Source organism: Motacilla alba, chromosome 4 (assembly GCF_015832195.1).
Source record: "Motacilla alba alba isolate MOTALB_02 chromosome 4, Motacilla_alba_V1.0_pri, whole genome shotgun sequence".
Lineage (NCBI taxonomy): Eukaryota > Metazoa > Chordata > Aves > Passeriformes > Motacillidae > Motacilla > Motacilla alba.
In genome coordinates this window covers 20,091,999-20,111,605 of record NC_052019.1, presented here as the reverse complement: position 1 = coordinate 20,111,605, position 19,607 = coordinate 20,091,999, and the positions used below count along the sequence as shown (strand labels likewise).

Genomic DNA, 19,607 nt, shown 5'->3' with positions numbered 1-19,607 from the left:
AAATAAATAAATAAAAGGATAAACATGTACATAAAAGTTACTAACCTACTAATTTTTCCATATGAAGAATGAGAAAAATAGTTTCTAAACATTTCAAAGATTTCAGTAGCTGTGTGACTGAGATCTATTACACATTTTTATTCTCAATAAAAAATAAATAAAATGAAATAAAACTAGGTTTATCTTTAGCCATATCTATGGGGTTAGATTTTTCTAAAAACAGTTATTTGAGACTTCAGTTTTGCTGTCCACTGTATCCATTACTGCATATCTTGGAAAGAAAAAAGACAAACTACTAGTATTACTAATCATGCAATCTAGATAAAAAATGAAACAAAAAATATAGGTAAAATTTCACTATTATTTTTGTAAGAGGACTGTGTATTAAAAAAAAAAAACCTTTCTTCTAAAAAACCTCAGCACTTTTTCACACCATTACCATTTGCTAATGAAATTAAACAAGTCTTGTATTATTTTAAAATGCCTGGAACACACAACTTCTTTTTTGCATTTTTACTTAATGACCTTTATGCCAATTCTATGGAAATGGCTGCTGGAAAAAAAATAATGGGAGGTGAAAATAATCAGCAGTATTTTACATCTTTTTTTTTAACTTTTGGACTAAGATTACTGGGGTTGAATCTGAGATTTGGTGAGATAAATTCCATTTCTGGAGTGCAGCTACCAATGGCTACAGCCTGTTCAGAAGAGACAGGGGAGGAAGGAGAGATGTAAGGGCTGTCCTCTACAATAAGTGCTGGATTGAGTGCAAAGAGATGTCTCTGAAGAAGAGGCACGAGCGGGACAAAAGCCTGTGGGTAGAAATCAGAGATGAAGGTAACAAAAAGAACTTCATAGTTGATGTCTAGTACAGACCAACATCTGCTGGGGAGGTAGCACAGTGAGCTGCAGGCAGTGCAGGCAGTCCCGCAGTGCATGGAGGATAACTTCTTGAGCCAGGTAATAGACACCTCCCACCAGGGTGGTCCCATTAGACCACCATGGGTCTAATGTCATGATTAAGCAAGCTAAATGGAGATATCAAGATGAGAGGCAACCTGGAATGCACTGATCATGTGCTGGTGGAGTTTGCAGTCTTGAGGGATATGGATGTGGCAAAGAGTAAAGTTAGGCTCCTGGAATTTATGAAAAGAAATTTGCAAACCTTTAAGGAGTTAGCATCCCTTGGGAGACCTCCCTCAGGAACAAGGCAGTGAAATAAAGCTGGCAGATCTTTAAGGAAATCTGTAGAGTGCAAGAGCTGGTAACCCTCAGGAGAAAGAAGTCAGGAAAGAAAGGCAAGAGACCAGTATGGCTGAGTAGGGACTTGCTGGTCAAGTTAAAGGGAAATAAGCAAATGCACAGCAGTGGGAACAAGGACAGGTAACCTGGCAAGAGAACGGACAAGCAGTTTGGTTGAGTACGGATGAGATGAGACGGCCAAGGCAAAGCTGGAACTGAACCTAGCAAGGGACGCAAAGAATAAACAGAAGGGTTTCTATAGCTATAGTTAACAACTTTCTTGCCCCAGTCTTCAATGGCAGTCTGGACAACAGGATGGGACTGGGGGAGCAAAATGCTTTCCACTGTAAGAAAAGATTGAGTGCATTGACCACCTGAGGAACCTGAATGTGCACTAGTCTATGGGACCTGATAAGATGTATCTCAGAGTCCTGAGGGAATTGGCTGATGCAGCCGCCAAGTTACTCTTCAAGATATTTGAAAAGTCATGGCAGTCAGCTGATGCCTCAGGTGACCGAGGAAAAGGAAACATCTTTAAAAAGGACAGAAAGCAGGACTCAGGGATCTGCCAACCTGTCAGCCCCACCTCTCTTCTTGGGAATATCATGGATCAGACACTCCTAACAAGCTATACTAGGGCACATGGAGGACAGGGAGGCGATTTGAAGCATAACTTCACCAAGGTCAAATCCTTCCTAACCAGACTAGTGGGTTTCTATGGTAGAGTGACTACATTAGCGGACAAAAGGGCTATAGATGTGGACTTCTGTAAAGTCTTTGACATTGTTGCCTCACAATATCCTTCTCTCTGAATTTCAGGGAGATGGATTCAAAGATAGACAGATGGATAAGGAGTTTGTTGGATGTCCACATACAGAGGAAAGTGGTCAATGGCTCAAAGTGCCAATGGACATTGGTGGCAAGTGGTGTCCTTCAGGAATCCATGTAAGGACAAATGTTATTTAATACCTGTATTAATAATCACATACATGAGAGAAATGAGTGCTCCCTCAGCAGATTTGTAGATGACACTAATTGAATGGTGCGGTTGCCACACCTGAAGGATGGGATGCCAAACAGAGGGATGTGGACAAGCTTGAGAAGTGGGTTCCTGGGAATCTCATAAGATTTAACAAGATCAAGTGCAAGACGCTGCACCTAGGCCTGGGCAGCCCCCTGGTGCCCGACATGCAGCCCGGGGAAGAACTGGAAAAATAATTTTGCATTATAATGCTTCCATGAGAGTTCAAGATAGTTTCACAACCATCTTATGTGATGGAAATAACAAAACATACACCATAATATCATGCAACTTATATCAAGAGACTTTGTTGCAAAGGCATACATGGTGGTTTCATAATTCAGTTGCTAAAATACAGCATCTTTACTTACTGCTCCTCATGAGCAGATTGTGTAAATGTTTCAAAGAGTGACAAAGACTTGTGGTTTGACTTATGAAGGTGAGCCTTTGCTAGTATTAGATCCTTCACGAGAATTCAGATCAGCAAACTCGTATTTTCAATTTCATCAATTCCTTTTCCAGTACTGAAACTTGTAACACTCATGAGTTTAATACAATCATTTGTGTATTTTTTCATGAGGTAGAGATTAAAAATGTCCAGTCAACTATTTTTTTTTCCATCTGGCTTTGCTACACTGTTCACAGATTGATGGCATCTACAGTCTGTGGGTTCACAGTGACTCACAGCACTGCCTACCATTCAATGATCACTCTTTTTCTAAAGCTAAGCTTAAACTACACCCAAAACATATTGACACTTGCTCATAAAAACATTCTCATATTTATGTGTAGCTTTAGTCAATGAATATTCTAAGTAAGAGATTGTAGCACTAAGGCACCAGAACAAACAAAATGTTAAATAAAAGATTCAGAGCTAAGTTCTAGGCCATATTTACCACCTTTCATAATACAGAGACTAGAAGCACAAATCCAAGACTCTGTTTTACTGTATATTGATTGGCTCTTCCCTTCCAAATTCATGCCACTATGACTGTTGCTCTTATGATCTGGTCAGAAGCAGGCACATCATACCCTACAGTCAGATAAAATGGTGACACACCCCTTTTTAAATCTTGCAAAACCATCTCATTGTTTATTCTTTTTAAATTTATTTGTTCCACCAATCTTTCTTCGGTTAATTTGTTATAAAAGAAGAAAAGTGTTCATCTTTTAAATACTGCTGACAATTCATTAAGCCAGCATATGTTACTAGCTCTTTTCACAACATATTCATGTCTCTTCACAGTTGAGTGAAATTTGTTGCATTGATGGGTTTAGATACCCTTATTGTTCATAAAATTATTTTTACCTCTTTTACCTGCTGCAAAAATGTACTTGAAGAGTGGGCAGATGTAGAGTCAACTCTTGGTATGTGATTGGCAAATGTTCTTTTTTCTAATGAAGAACTACACATCACAGGTAATAGAATATACAAAATATCTTGATCTAAATGAAAAGCAAAAGATCAAGGAAGCTAAATGAGAAGTTAGCATGCAATTCTCCATTATTGCCTGAATCTTTCCTTTCAGTCACTTTTTTATTCAGAGTGGGTATACTCATTGAGTTACCGTGTGCTGCTCAAAGGCAAGATATAGATGTTTCATAAAATTTCAGTGTCCTTTGACTTGACATCATTGTGTTAATCTGTGATCAGGCCTACTGTCAAATGCATGCAGTATTAAAAGCTAAGGATGTAAATTGGACACTCTGCTGTTCACCTCAAGGAATACATTACTAGACAAGGAATGGGTTGATAAGGTTGGTCTACTGAAACTCAGGTATTTGTTGTTTGTTGTAGCTGTAGGGAGTTATCCTCTAATTGCCAACATTTACAATAATCTCTTAACTCTGTATTAGGAAAAACTATTAAAACATTAAATAGATATTGGTTAAATTTTGCTTCTGGTTTAGCTACATTTTTAAGTAATATTTTTGTTCCCAAAATAAAAAGAAGAATAGGCAGCAGACAGACACAAACAGTGTAGACTTCACAAAGCAGTCAAAAATACAAATTCTAAGTTTTTTTATTCAATTCACTAATCTTTGTTCGGGACCCTATCTTTGTGTGCACAAGAGCATGCAATTTTCTTAATATTAAAAAAAAAAACCTCAAAGAAACAAGCCATATTCCATTTTTTATATAGATTCAGATTATGATTTTTCATTTCACAAACTATTCTTAGTTAAAATATTATAAGAAAATTGTCAATTGACTGGATTAGATCTATCTATTTATTTTAAACAGCTAAATAGTGATAATTTTTTGTAGAGAAATTTGGGGCAAAAAACCATAGGGATTAGGAAAAAACTAGTGATGAGGAAAGAAAACTGAAAAATAAGATTCAGCATGAAAATGTAAAAGAAATAAAAATACTCAGAAAGGACTATTATGTAAAAAGAAAACTATTGGAAAATACATAATACCAGAAGAAATGTACACCATGAAACAAAAGCCCAGTATGATTTGCAGCCAAATATAAAAAGTCATCCTATTATAAAAGAAACAGGATCACTTAATTCTATATATGACTAATAAATTACACTCAAAACCTGCATTTATTTATGTGCACTAAAGTGACTGGAACCGTAACAGCAAAATGACACTTCATATATTGCTGTATTTTCTACAGACATGGCTTGAAAATACTGAATTTGTGTAAGTAAATTAGTGTAGTCATCCAACTCAGCTGATATTCATACGATGCTAAAATCATGGAGACTTTTATTAACTACATTTAATCAAAGTCCAAGTAAAAAAAATGCACAGAAATAAAAGCCATGAAATTGTGGGCCAGACCAGTATATCAAAACAAGTACAGCCAAAATATTAACACACTGCCATGCAAAAGAATAAATTGTAACCTATCAGAATGCTACACTGACACATTTGGGAATTCTATTTCCAGGTATGTTGGTGCTTTGAATTAAATACCTACTATCCATTGGGAAATGCTATGCTTTTCCCTGCAACATATATTTTGTCTAGGTTCAATTAAAAGGAATTAAATCCTCATGCTACAATGCTGCTCTGCAACAGCAAAGCTCTTTAAGTCCTTATAGTCAGCAGTTTAAAGAATGCTCTTGCACAAAGTGGGATTCATACATAGATATACCCAAAGTCCAGAATTGTGAGAGCAAAAACTTATTGGTCTTTTGAGGCCCTTTGTGTTTCAGCCCGAAAGTTTTAAAACACACCTCCAGGCACACTCAGAACTACCCTGGTTTTGACAGGGCTAGGTATGCATGAGCTAAGTGTCTGGCTGCACCCTATCGGTTTCTGAAATCAGACGTTCCGCCTACAAGGAGAAGGGAAGCATTCCCTCCAATATGTGTGAGAAAGATTCAGTTCTTAGTCAGAGAGCTTTAAACACTCTGTCTTCATTCCCCAGTGATGACACACAAACACTATGTCTAGTCTGCTTCTAGAACCTTTGTCTCTTGCTAAAGTTTGGACATTGCTTATAGGAGGTCAATCTAATTGGGCAAGAGAAAGAGCAAACACACAAAACATGGTTCCATATGAGTCATTAATACATCTGACTATCATAGAGGCAAGAATGGAAGTGAAACGGGATCTTGTTCCATGTTATCTTAGTATTTTATCCAACAACTGTGGGATACACAAGTAAAAATAGACATGGGGACGGGAATCATCATCTGAGATGTTCCCTTCCCACATGCAAGTACAGAGCTGCTCATAAATATTATTACTTTGGCATTTCACAATAACTTTAGCATGAAGAAAGAACTTGGCAAATTCAGTGAGCTGGATTTGGATGTCATTTATCTGAAGGCTAATCCAAGCCCATCTCCTGCTTCAAAACAATTTCTAGTAGTAAATTAAATAAGCTTAATAACTAACGTAATCAGATAAAATTAAATGACCTAGTTTTTTTCTTTATACTAGTAATGTCTTGAGGACTAGCACTAAAAATGCATTTTATCAGGGAAGAGTCTGATATATTAGTGAATCAGAGGAGAAATTATGTTGCCAACTCAGATAAAGATGAAATAAATATTTCATCTGTGTTTGTCATGCACAGCATAAATTCTGCATGTACATCTCAAGGTGCTGCAGAAGCATTAGGAGGGGCTGAGGTATCACGGCTAGTTTATCCAAACTTTAATGCACACAATTTTAAAATAATTAATCTGTAAAACAACTTCTTTTTTTTTTTCTTTTTTTTTTCCTTTTTTTTTTTTTTTTACACCCCCAAAGGATGAGAACAAAACAGCTGAGTTGTAAAAGAGGATTAGTAAATTATTCTGTATCCTCTATCTACTTAACCATGCTGGGTGGTCTGCCCTCAAAATCTGTCTGCTAGCTATCCAGCTGGCAAGTACAAACCACTGTCTGTTGAAACTACAGCACAGCTGTATGAATGCCATGAAGGATTCTTTTTCTGCGCAGATCACATCCAAGTTTCGTAGCCTACACTGAGCTAGAAGGAAAGTACATTAGACAAATGACAGACATGACATGAGTTAGTGTTTCAAATACTCATGGCTACTAACCGGCAAATTTTTTTCCCAAAATCAAGAGAATGGCAGTGAAATAACAAATACAAAAGCCAGAGAGCTGTTCTGATGATTATATTTGTACTTTAGTTGTGATTTAGAGGAACTTGTAACAGTGCCTGAAATTAAAAAGCCAAATTCCTTCACACTTAACTTTCACAGCAGTCTAAGTAATTGCCCTGAAGACTAGGATGGCCTGTTCACATACTCAGCTTAGTTTCATCTTTTGGGATTCCAGAGCACAGAGCTCCCCATGAGAGAAAAAAACTTTCAAAGAGGAATTGTAAGTCAATACACACACACTGATTTACTGGTGTCCAGAAAACACCCAGCAGAGCTGAAAAATTCTGTGCATGATGATTATCCAGAAATGGCAAAACACCTGTGGAATATACATGTTATGAAGATTCCTCGGGAATAGGCGCTGGAGAAAGAGCAAGTAAAGAAGACATACAATTTTCTTTAACTTACTGTGTTTTTTCTGTTACTGGTTATGAACTGAAGGCAGTCTTTCTGCTGTGATAAATAGTTTCAAATTGTTGACTGTAAAGCAACAGGGAAAAAAAATAATTCTTTGATAACTCCCATGGCATCATTTAGTCATATGGGCTAATCTTCCTTCAGTAATTGATTGTTGGGATTTCCACCCTTTTTTGTTTCCTCCCCTTTTCTTTTGAGAAAGAAAGATTTGTAGATGACAGCAGGCAGCACAAATAAACGACAAAGCATGAAATCTGTTAATAATGGCCACCAAAGGAATGCTGCTCTTCTGGCAGATAGAGCAGATGGCCAGATAATGCAGTGTGATTATAAAGAGAAGCTCATAAGGGCTGAGGTTCTGCTGGGTGCTAGAACAGCAATGGTTAACAAGTGAATGCTATTTTGATTTGATTGGGGTCCTCTATGTTGATTTTTTTGACTCGCAGATTAACTAATTTTTTTGAATACCAAGACTGGTAATTTATCATCTTCAAGTGTTTACTCTCTGCTTTTTTTGAAATCAGCAAGTTACAATTCAGACTTCAGCTTCAATACTTGCACACTTTAGAGCTTTATTTTTCATTTTAAAGTGCATTCAACATTAATAATTTCAGAGTGTACACTTTATTTAGCCAATTTCTACTACTTAAAAGGACAAGATCAGTTCCCTTTCTAGAGCACTATCTTATTCAAAAAATAATATGAGAGGATAATCTTCAAATACATATTCATTTAATGCAAAATCATATCCTTTAAGAGAAAACACATAAGCACTGTCTTTATATGAGGAACACTTCAGCTACCAAAAATATAGTCAGATCTGCTAGAACTTTCTTTAACAACATGTTCTTTAAAAAATAGCTAAAAGAAACTTATTTAACTGAAAAATAGTTATATTGCTAAGCCTGATGAGAAGCTGAACATCTGTCATGTCTGTAAAATAAGAAATCTAATGTTGAATTTGGAAATTACACTTTATATGTCACAATAGAAAAAAATGTAATTCAATTAACACATAAAAGTTTATTTTTACAAAAATTGTTCTAGAAAACTAAAATAAAAAAGAGATATACAAAATTAAACTAAATAAGAATGACACAAGAAGTATTATGATTACTTCTGGTTTATGCCACATACAGAAGTACATCAATGAAAGATGACTGCTTTCCTTATCCCTTTCAAATTTTCTCTTCTCAGACACAACTTTTGTTCTTTTATTCTTGTTCCAAATATGACACCCCTTTTTTTAACTTTTTCTTTTTTTTTTTTTTTTTTTAGAACACTCAGTGTATGAAGTGTTTCCTTCAAACCTGATATCAGCAAATAAATCATGGTTTATTCCACAGTATATAAGTTCAGATAGAAAAAATTAGGCATCTATTTTGCAACCAAACCCTTTGTAGGGCAGATTTTTCAGCTGTTTATGACGGAAATCCTTTCATAAGTAGGATTTACTAGATGGCCTCTAAAATCCCTTCCAACCAAAACCATTCTATGATAAGGAAATTCTTTCATAAATAGTGTAAAGAAAGTAAGTATTTTTCAGGAATTATAATATTAATAGATAAAAGGAAACATATTAAAGGGAAAAGTGCCATTGACCCTCTTTATGAAAGCAAAAGTCTACCCACAAGTATTTAATATTTTACTTTTATAAAGATCTGTCACAACCACGGAAGGTTGGGCTAACCATGAAGTTACAAAAAAATCTGAGGAAATATAAAGGACTGTATACTGGGTGCTGTTGTTCTATGGTAAAAATACAAACTCTTTGAAGTAAAGATAAAAGACAAGACTGAGAAAGCAGAAATCAGTGTCCTAGTGCTAGATTCTCAGCTGGGCTAGCAGAACCCTTGTTCTTGGGAAATTCTCTTTACTTCATCTCACTCTTGTTGAGCACATATTACTGACCCAGTCCTGGGAAGAGAAACTACAATTTGCCTGTGATTACAGCAGTCAACGATGGGGAATCCTGTATCCCAGTGCAGCAGATTTTTATTCACTTTACTCAAGACAGTTACTTGTTAACACTTGGTGGTTTAGGCACTCCTGGGGTTTTTGGGAGTCAGAATTTCAAGGCTCTGCAAAAAATAAAAACTCTTGAATCCCAGTTTGTGTTTCCAGCTAAATTCTTTTGTCATTTTTCTATGCTGGCACAAGAGAAACCCATACAGATCTCTTAGAAGATCTTAAAGCAAGCTAAATTAATCAGGGAAAAGAAAGGGAAGGAAAACACTCATTCTGAGAATTCCTCTTCACAGTTTTGGGATTTTGTCTAACACCAGAGCTTAAGGGTATAGGAAGGCAGCAACAGTATAATGACTTTGTATATATCCACCAATAAGAGTTTGAATGCTTGAAAGATTAGATTCAGCTGAGTTGTTTTGAGGCTATCAATGACACTCAAATGATAGATGAGTACTTAAAGAAAGGAGATAAACAACTACATATCTTTGAAAAATCTTAGCAGTGGTTGCTAGATATAACTATTTATCATAAAATAATTCTAGAAATGCCTACTGGGTTAACAAAATAGCCTTCAAGCAAGAGATGTTCCTAGCTCTACAATTACAAATGTTCATATGAGGCCTCTATCTCTTCTTTCACAAGAATATTCTACTTCTTTTTATCTGTAAGCACAAAAATCTTGGCAGTTAATTTTCTTTCTCAATTTAATGATAAGAACTTATTTTGCATCTGCCACACCTAATTTCAAGCCTTTTAACTGCCAACTCATCAAAAAGACGGAACAGGAGATGGCTGAATTTTTATTAACACACTAACTCACGTCATGCAAAAAATGCAACACAGTGGCTTTAACCAGATAAAACTTGGGTCAGCATTATATGGTCCTGAAAGGCTTATCTTCTCATGCATATAAGCTGAAAATCCTCATCCAGAAAACCATAGAATTGAGAATATCCTGAGTTGGAAAGAATCCAGAATGTTCATTGAGCCCAGCTAATGTCTCTGCACAGGACAGTCCCAAGAATCCCATCACGGCCCTGCCAGGATCGTCCAGACACCTTGGACAATATTGCAAAATGACTTCCGATATCTCTAGATTGGAAAATGAAGAAATTCTATGATTTAACTGAGGAAGAAATTACTCACCTACCTTTTTTTTTCTATAAAGAGGAAAAAGTGTTAGACCAAAGGCTACCTATGTCAGGGAACTAGTTATCAATCTGTAGAATCTATTATGAAATTATTTCTCTAAAACTCTTAAATATTATTACTTAATGTAGTGGGCTCAATAGGAAAACTAGAATAACACACAAAAATTAAGAAAATTTGAATTTGTGTAATGTTTATTACATCAGATTACAATAACTTATCATCACTACTACATTCATACTCATATATCTCCTTCATATGTGAAGGTTTATTAATAATTTTTTAAAATATACCAAAAAAAAAGAAAAAAACCAAAAACTTACAAAAAACCCAAACAAAAACAAACTCCCCAAAACCAAAACAAACAAAATTATAAACAAAAAAATTAAAAAAAAACGAAACAGGAAAAGCAAAATACAATTAAACAAAATTACCCCAGTGAATGCTGATATAATTAGGACATTTCAGAAAATGTCCATCTGACCTTAAAGATAAACCAACACGAACTATATTGAATGTGGATCAGGTTCGGCTAAACAAATAACCTGACTGCAATTTCCTGCAACCCATTAGCTGGTAATAATGCAGTGAAGGCCATGAAAATTGAAACATGGTTCATTAACTGTGTGGGGTTTTTTGACAAGGAACTCTGAAATCTGTGTTCTCTCTGATGACCAAGAATAATCTGCACTGTAGCAACCTGATGACGTGTTTCAGTGCATAACCTATTGACCAACTGCTGCTTAATATGCTACAGATGATACTTTAACAATCCACAAGACTCTAGGAATAAGCAGGAAAGAAAATCTCAACACAGCTTCAATCCGCATTATGGAAAATCAGCAAGTTATTTGACTGAAGAAGTCAAAGGATGGTTTAGTTCATAAACCAAGTAATTTCCCCCCTCCTGAACTTCAGAACAAAACCTTTGCTTGCAAATAATAAATACCTAAGCGAATTGAAGTTTTACTACTAAAAACATAAGTTAACTTGCTGGAGATCTTAAAGTTACTGAGAAGTGTGAGGCTTTTCACTGGAATGCACTGTGGGAGGCCAAGAGGTGGGGGTTATATAGTGAGACAGAGGAAGTTCTGACTGTGTGAAAGGGAAAATATCATAACTGAAGATATCAACATCAGAGAAAGTACCCCAGTGAGGTTCTGGAATCTGTTCCTAGGAGATTTTCAAGGTCCAGTTGAACACAGTCCAGATCAGGGCTCAGTCTGAATTCAGAGCTGATCACACTCTGAGTACGCAGATTGGGAACTGATTCTATGAATAAGGGAATAACAACCAAAAACTTCTGAAATCTCTGAATTCTGGTTTGTAGATGTATAATCTATACGTATATGTGTATACTTTTGAGTTTTTTTAAAAGGAACAAGGAAGCATAAACTCATTGTGGACTATATAGTACCTATAAAAGATATTAAACAAATATTTGGTCTTCTATTGTGAACAGAGAAAGGCAGATTCCTACAGAGAATGATTCAGACATGAAAATTTTGTACGATGGTCAAGTTCTGTGTTGTTATGGAATTGCCAGAAACACTTACCTCTCCTTTAGTTCTAAACAAAGACAATTCAGATGCAAAATAATAAATTAGAAAAGGGCAGCATGACTTTTACACTGCTGATTAACAATGATAAAGCAGGCATCAAATTTTTCTATATAAAATGCTTAATTAAAAAAAAAAGAAGCTTAACTACAACAAAGCTGTAAAATTTAAATGTTACTGGACTGAGTTTGTATCTCTAGCAAATTTTTCACTCATTATTTTACTGTAGATCTAATGCTGTTCTCAAATTCTGGGAGTCTATATGTCTTTTTTCCATGCCAGAAGGTAATGTTTGCCTGCAAAAATTTATTGCATTAATTGTTTTTTCAGTTCCAAGGGCACTTACAAATAATTATATATTGTGAATTTAACGCTGATTTCTCAGGCACCTCTGGCTCCAGGAAAATATTATACATATTTTTAAATCTTACCTATTGCTAAAATTATTAAAAAGGCTAAATGTAATATGATCATAATTACGAATCAAAGACTTTTTATCCAACTCCTATGAGTTTCCTAAATAATCCATTTTTTTTAACTTGCCACCACTGCAAACCTCTCTAATATATTACTTACAAGTATGTTACATTTGAAATTAAGTATTTTGTGAAATGGAAAACATTTATCAGATTTCCAGAAAGAAAAACGTCAAACAAACAACCAAAAAAAACCCCAAAAAACTGAAAACAAGAATAAAATCCTTAATATGTGAATCCTTTTTATGAAAGTATTATTATTCTCAAAATAATAAAATAAGGTACTTTTACCATACAGTCTCTCTAAAAGGATCTCATGAATTTTCTAAACATTGTCTTGTAAACCTGTTCATTTTTATACAATATTTTTAACACTCTTTTCAAAACATAATACAGTTCCTTGACTTACTTGATTAATAAGTGTTTTAAAATTATATGACTCTACCCTTTTTCTTTTCAAATATAACTATTTTAAAAATGCTTCTGTACTATGATATTTGATTATAATTTTTAGGAGTGCTTGCTCACACATCACAAAAAAAGGCATCTATTATAATAAAAAATATTCAAGACAGATTTTTCATGGTGCTGCATGGTGGGAAGATGAGAGGAAAGAGGTTCAAGACAAAAGATGTTCCAACTGGAAGAGCTTTTACAACCAGTCTGTTTCCATGAAACTCACAGTTCTGTTGTTTATCATCATTGGAACTCATATCTTGCAATCAGACTTATCATAATTGTCAACATATTTATTGCAGGAGAATCTCATGGCACATACATAAAAACAAGGAGATGCAATGCAAGGTTCCATCTTTGATTTGCTTTCATACATAATCAAACTAAGAAGTAATTTAACCTATTTCTCCTGTTGAGATTAGGCTTAATGTCAACAAACCTAAAGGGAAATTAATGCTATTTTTTTATCTTCTATAGAAAAATACACTGTTGAATGTTATTTTTCAAGAAATTTATAGATGTTTATTTTGCATTTTCCTAGCGTCCATCTTAAGTACAATAGATTTCCTCTGAATAATATATGCTGTTCTAATGTATTACATTCATTCAATAAAGATTAACAGAAAAGACTACTTTGAAGTTCCTTTTCCTCCCTGGGCATCAACTGATATGTCTCTAACACTGGCTGCACAGGAAAGCATTTAAAATACAACTCAAAAACTGCTTCCCAGATAAAGCCTTTTTTGCCCACTTATTATTAATTTGCATCATATTAAATTGAAAATCTCATTTTGAAGCTTTATGGGTACTACCAACTCAGTTTATAAATCTTAGATTTGAGCTTGTGCAGCATTGCAATGATTTTCCACACTAGGACCACATGCTGCAAACCAAAAACTCTGGAATACATCCTCAAATAAACTACTGAAGTAAGTTTGTTATGTTTTAAACAGGATAATTTAAAACAAAGTTCAATCATCATCAGAATAACTACAAGCTTCATAAAGTGAAAAAGTATTCTACCTCTAATTGCTATAATAATAAAGTTTCTAGATAAAGATATGCAAATGTTGGTGTTAACACAGAAAGGTTTCTTCCTGCCCATTTTATAACTTAGGAAGATAATTTGTTTTACTGAGCATAACTGTAAGATGAAAATAATCTTAAAATAAATTTAATATCATCCGTGTCTGAAGGATTAGAGGAAGAGTTAGTAAGTTCTGCACTGTAATTCGCCCCCTCATTATGTCATGATTGTTAAAAAAATCTGAGAATTTTGTGTACAACTGAAAAGTTGTTGCCTACTGTTATTATTAACTGCAAAAACTTCAACTCAAGAATGATGCTTTGACAGCATTTTGGAAAATTCTTTTCCTTATTTTAAGCAGCAAGTAAGTTTTAATTGATGCAGATACAAAGTGCCTGCCTCCATTCCAAACTACAGAGTCCTTACATTACTATATACACCTCTGTTAAAGCAGAGAAATATTATGATACTGTTATATCTCTTTTAGGAAGTGCAGATTAAAACTTCTTACTCTACACTGAGCAAAGAATTGAGTCGCAAAGTTCAATCATACTTTGAAGCATTAAATATAGTTCAGGAAAATAAAAGTGGAAAAAAACATTGCATCTTGCTCTGAAAAACTTGTCAGACAAAATTATGTGAGTGGGAGAAATGTAAAGGGTGTGTATTTTAGATCACTGTGTATTCATGTAGCATAAAAAAATTGTTCTCTAATATACATTTGATGACCCGACAAAATATACATATATATATATATATATATATGTATATATATGTGTGTGTGTGTGTGTGTGTGTGTGTGTGTGTGTGTCTACTCATACACATGAAACATCACATAAAAGAAAGAATAAAATTGACTTGGTAGAGGAGTTTAGCAGTTTCCTATAATGATGCCTTCGATAGTGACATCTTTATGCTTCAAAATATACCTCTGTGAGGTTGTCGGGATTATCTGAGATTTTTGGTTCTTGTTTTGTATTTTTCTTTAGCGGGGAGAAGAGTGATAAATAATTATTTGAAATTACGCATGGAAACATTTCAGTTTGTTTGTTGTTTCTGCACTTACATAGATGGAAACAATGAAACTCAGTGTCCTGGTAAAGGACACTCACTGAAGGAACATTGCATACCACCAGTGATCCGTTTCAAAATTTTGAATAGTAAAGTTTAAAAAGTGACTTGGGAGAAAGACAAGAGAAATGCAGAGTATGATCAGTTACTCAATCAGTAACATGACATAATATGCAAGCAAACTCAAGTATTCAGTGAAAAATCTAATTTTCCATTCAGCAACCAAAATAAAAGTATTTGCCGAAGAAGTAATTAGGTAGAAAGATAAGACATGCATCTATCATTTTGAAAAAAAGTATATGCTAGATAGATCATGTGCAAGTTTCCCATAAAGCTTAACCCATGTAAATTTAGTTGGCTTTTTGATGCCAAGGGCAATGAGACCTTCAATGATCTGCTGAGTGTGGGTCATCTAAGTTAGAACTGCCCGGAGTCACACTGAAATAATTTTCTTCCCGGATAAAAATCAGAAAAAAACAAACCAAAACAAAACCCCAAACCAAAACCCAAACAGATTTTCATTCCTGTATTCATATCTGACAGGTTTTGTAAAACCCTTAGAACAGAGGTTACAGTTGCACAAGCATGTTTGCATAAAATAAATTTCTCCTCAATTTATCACAAACTATAGAGAAAATAAGAAGAAAACCCAAACCCAACAGCAGTATGTAACCTAGAAACACCATGTAATCAATTAACTTGCTTATAAATCACTACTTTAGAAAATCACATTAATAATATAAAGAATAGGTCATTTCAATAATTGGAGAAAAAAGCATGGGAAAAAATCTATATTCATGTCTCTCTTCAAAAGAAAATAAAAATTGGCTACATTTACTGATTATATGAAATCTTGAATGACATTTAGCCTCACAACAAGAGCTTAGTCAACATCTGGCGTGATATTCTACCCTTAGAAATTTAGTCTTGACTGACTCAGTTTAGGCATGAAGCCGAAAGAAGTGGTCAATCACTCTGCATCTCCTCCTTCAGATATTGTTACATCAAAAGCTGGGGAAAGAGAGAAGCTGTTTAAAGTCACCTAAAAGTAATGGAATTAAATTGAAATTTCCATTGTTTGTACAATCAAATTTTGGTTAAAATTTAAGTGTTAGTACCTATATATTAAATATCTAATGAAATATGTTAAATGAGTTAACATTCAGTTAAGAGGTTTCTCCTGGAAATAGTGGAAATAATTTCTAATCATAGAAAATGTTGGCATACTTTTACCTTCCTTTTATTTATTTTCCATGAAAATTCTTCTATCAGGACTACCATGGAATTTATTCAAGTCTTTTGAAAAAACCCATAGTGAGTACCCACAACAATAAAGTAATTTTGAGAGAACAAATACATATGGCTGGACAATTGATGCACTTAAAATAGCAGCTGCCTTATAGGAGATGTAAACATTGCTAGTCATACAACAAAAATCCCAGACAGATTACTAGCATGACTACAAACTTTACAAACTGAATTTGGGGTAATTTTTAACTTAGCCCATATGTCTCACCCATGTTATTTCCTTCTGTAATGCAACCAACAATCAAACCTGAAACAATTGCAGAAGAGAAAGCCTTCAGCATACCAAAGTCTTTTTTTTTTCTTTTACAAAAGTTTCAGTTTGAATCTGAGAGTGTATGAGTAAATTAAAAATACAGATACGTAATTAGAATCTTGTTTATGCCATGAGTAGACATGAAGAGTTCAAGTTACAGGTGAAACAGCAATTGCTTGATAGTCTGTTTCTTCAACATAAGCAAGAACTTTCTATCTGAATAAAAAAAAAAGTTACAGAGCATCCTAGTTGTCTTGCAATTTTCAGAATTCTTGCCTATTAGACATTAAATATTTTCCAACAGGCATGTCACGTGCTAAATATATAATTGAGACTATAAATTTACAGGACAAAAATCTAGTGAGAATGTGAATACAGAAACTTGCGCAAAAAAACCCAAATTAAGTATATTTGTCCAGCTTGAGAACCCAAGAGAGATAAATTTACATCTGAGACTAATTTCTGTAAATGGAAAACAAGCTGCTAATATGGAACTATCTTGAAACATCATAACCATTTTGTGTTTCAGAGCAATACTAAGATTTATTTTAGATCATACTCATCATAGTTTCATAACAGGAAAGACTAAAAGATGCTCAAAATTTGGTATAGATAACTAATTTGTATTCCACAGTGAAGAGCAGCTGCCCTTTTAAAAAGCACAGTAAACAGTTTGTGTATCATCGTGGTCATATCCTTAATACTGGGAGATACTAAAGGGACCTGCAGCACCTTTGCTGTCATCTCCTCCATGCTGGTAGTTCTGTACTTTAAGTATCATAAACACAAGTGCAATGGTCTTTCCATGGACAGTTTCATGTAAGCATTTTCTTTTAATGATATGATAAAGGTAATTAAGTAAAGAGTTAATTTCTAAACTTTTGCCATGGAAATATTATTCCACAAAATGATAAAAAATATTAAGAGTGCATTTTAATTTGGATTTTTAGCTAGGATGAAATTAAGTCATTGTTTTTCAACCTCTGACAGTTGAACTTTCAATTTAAACAACATACAGACGCATATTTTGCAGTATTACTAGAATTACATATGTGCATATGTATCTACACTGAGAAAATTTTCAAAAATCAGCATATACATTCATTGCCCTAAATTACTTCTGATACCAAAATAGGATGACTTTTGTTAAATGTTGTCATCTAAAAGCAGAGCTCTGCATATGATATTTGAGCTGAATACAAAGATTTTAAACACTAGGAGTAACTGGAAGGTTTCTCTACTATTCTTTAAGTATATAAAATCTTTTCAGACATTTTCATAGGAAAGAATCCTTAATTTTCTACTCAAAGAGCCTGTCTGACTAAAAATGTTCAAATATGCTGTTTGAAGGGAAATGTAAATCTTTTAAACATATAAAACCATCCTCCCTGTGCTCACCCTCCCTTTGACACACATAAAAGATGAGCTAAAATTGATAAAGTAAAAAAGAAAATTAAAAGTAGATTATGCAGTAGAACTGTATTTCATTTCCTATTTTGAAATAAGAGGTGCTTTACAGAGATATCCTCAAAGAATCCAAGAAAATCAAATTCCTTTCCATTTCAGATGTAATCAACAATTTTCAACACAGGGTTTTCAATACCTTCTGAAATGCTTCTGTACATTATCCATTTCATTGGAGCATAATCTCCTAAATTACTCTTTTGTGAGTAGTCCTTCAGTATGTGACAGAATTAAAAAATTTAAGTGTTTCACAGAATCTTAGAATGGCTTAGGCTGAAAGAAGCCTTGAAAAGCATCCCGCTCCAGCACCTCTGCCATGGGCAGGGGCACCTTTCACTAGACCCAGTTGTTCAGAGCTCCAACCTGGCTTTGAATACTTCCAGGGATGGGGCATCCACAAATTCTCTGGGCAAACTGTTCTAGTGCCTCACCACCCTTGCAGAAAACAGGCTTTTTCTAATATTTAATCTAAACTTACTCTTTCAATTTAAAACCATTATCCTTTGTCCTGTCGCTGCATATCCTTGTTTCTTCTACAAGAAAACTCCTATGCCTTTAAAAGTCCCAGAATTTTGTCAATCTTGGTTGTCCAGAATGGGTTTTTAGTATGCATTTTTATGGGTTTAGAAGCACATCTGAGCTATATTTTAAGAAATATAAAACTCTGAGTTACCCTAACATTTATTTTTTATGAATGCAACATACTGAGTTATTAAAGCTTTTCATTTGAGAAAGTTAAAAAAAAAAAAAAAAAACCAAACAAAACAATTTCAGGCTTTTTATGTAGAATTTTTCGATTCTTTCAATACCCTCATCATATCTCGCATAATAAAATCATGAACTTCTGAATGTGGAGTTCAGAAACCAGGACTCCCACCACCTGTGCAAGAAACCTGCCTCACAGAATTACATTTATTTTGTATGTCATTTCCTCTAAGTTAATTAATTCTGTATACCTTTGTGTCATATATCCAGGTGCAGAAAGATACTTCACCCAACCCTACTGCATCCCATAAAAGAAGAAAGAAAGCTTGAGGAAACTTCAAATGGAGTTTATCTATTTCCTGTGTAAATACTCTAATAATCATTCAGTAAAAAATATATTATTATTATTATATAAAATATGGTCTTGGCTACCATTCTCTGCCTATTATTTTTAAATAATTTATTCTAATGAAAAAAACCCCCCACCAAAACCAAACAAAACTGAAAACCGCTTGACTAAATCTGGAGAGCTCACTTAGCGCATGTGTGTTTTGGGATTTCTTTGGATGGGCTTTTTGTTGTTGTTTTGGTTGAGTTTCTCTTGTTTGTTTCTTTTTTTGTTTGTTTTGTTTTCTCTAGTTAATTTATTTGTTTAGAGTTACCTTCACAAAACAAAAATCTCTGAGTTTGGAAGTGTACTCTTGATGATTGCCTGAAGAGAAAAATGTATAAGTAGCTCTTTTTCCTGAGTCTCCTATAAATTTTAGCTCCCATGTCATTGGTATAGCTCATGCTACTTCTTTTCATTGTCTTTTTATATCTTTTTTTATTCAAGTATTTCCCATACCAAGTTTATTACAAGTAAAGTTATTAATAATACTATTTTCAGAAAGACCTGACTGTGGTACTG

The 19,607-nt window shown here is 34.2% G+C and overlaps 1 protein-coding gene across 9 annotated transcripts in view; it reads right to left on the bottom strand.

The window, feature by feature from the left end:
* PCDH7 (protocadherin 7) overlaps positions 1 to 19,607 on the bottom strand; it is a 269,546-nt gene that overhangs the window by 103,518 nt on the left and 146,421 nt on the right. Inside the window, exon 4 of one of the 9 annotated variants that reach the window (XM_038134889.1) lies at positions 1,009 to 11,650. The exons of the other annotated variants lie outside the window; for them this stretch is intronic. Coding sequence (XP_037990817.1) covers positions 11,514 to 11,650 — 137 coding nt within the window. The 3' untranslated portion in view covers positions 1,009 to 11,513. Of the gene's footprint in view, positions 1 to 1,008; positions 11,651 to 19,607 lie in introns of those variants that run through there. 9 annotated transcript variants of the gene reach the window in all.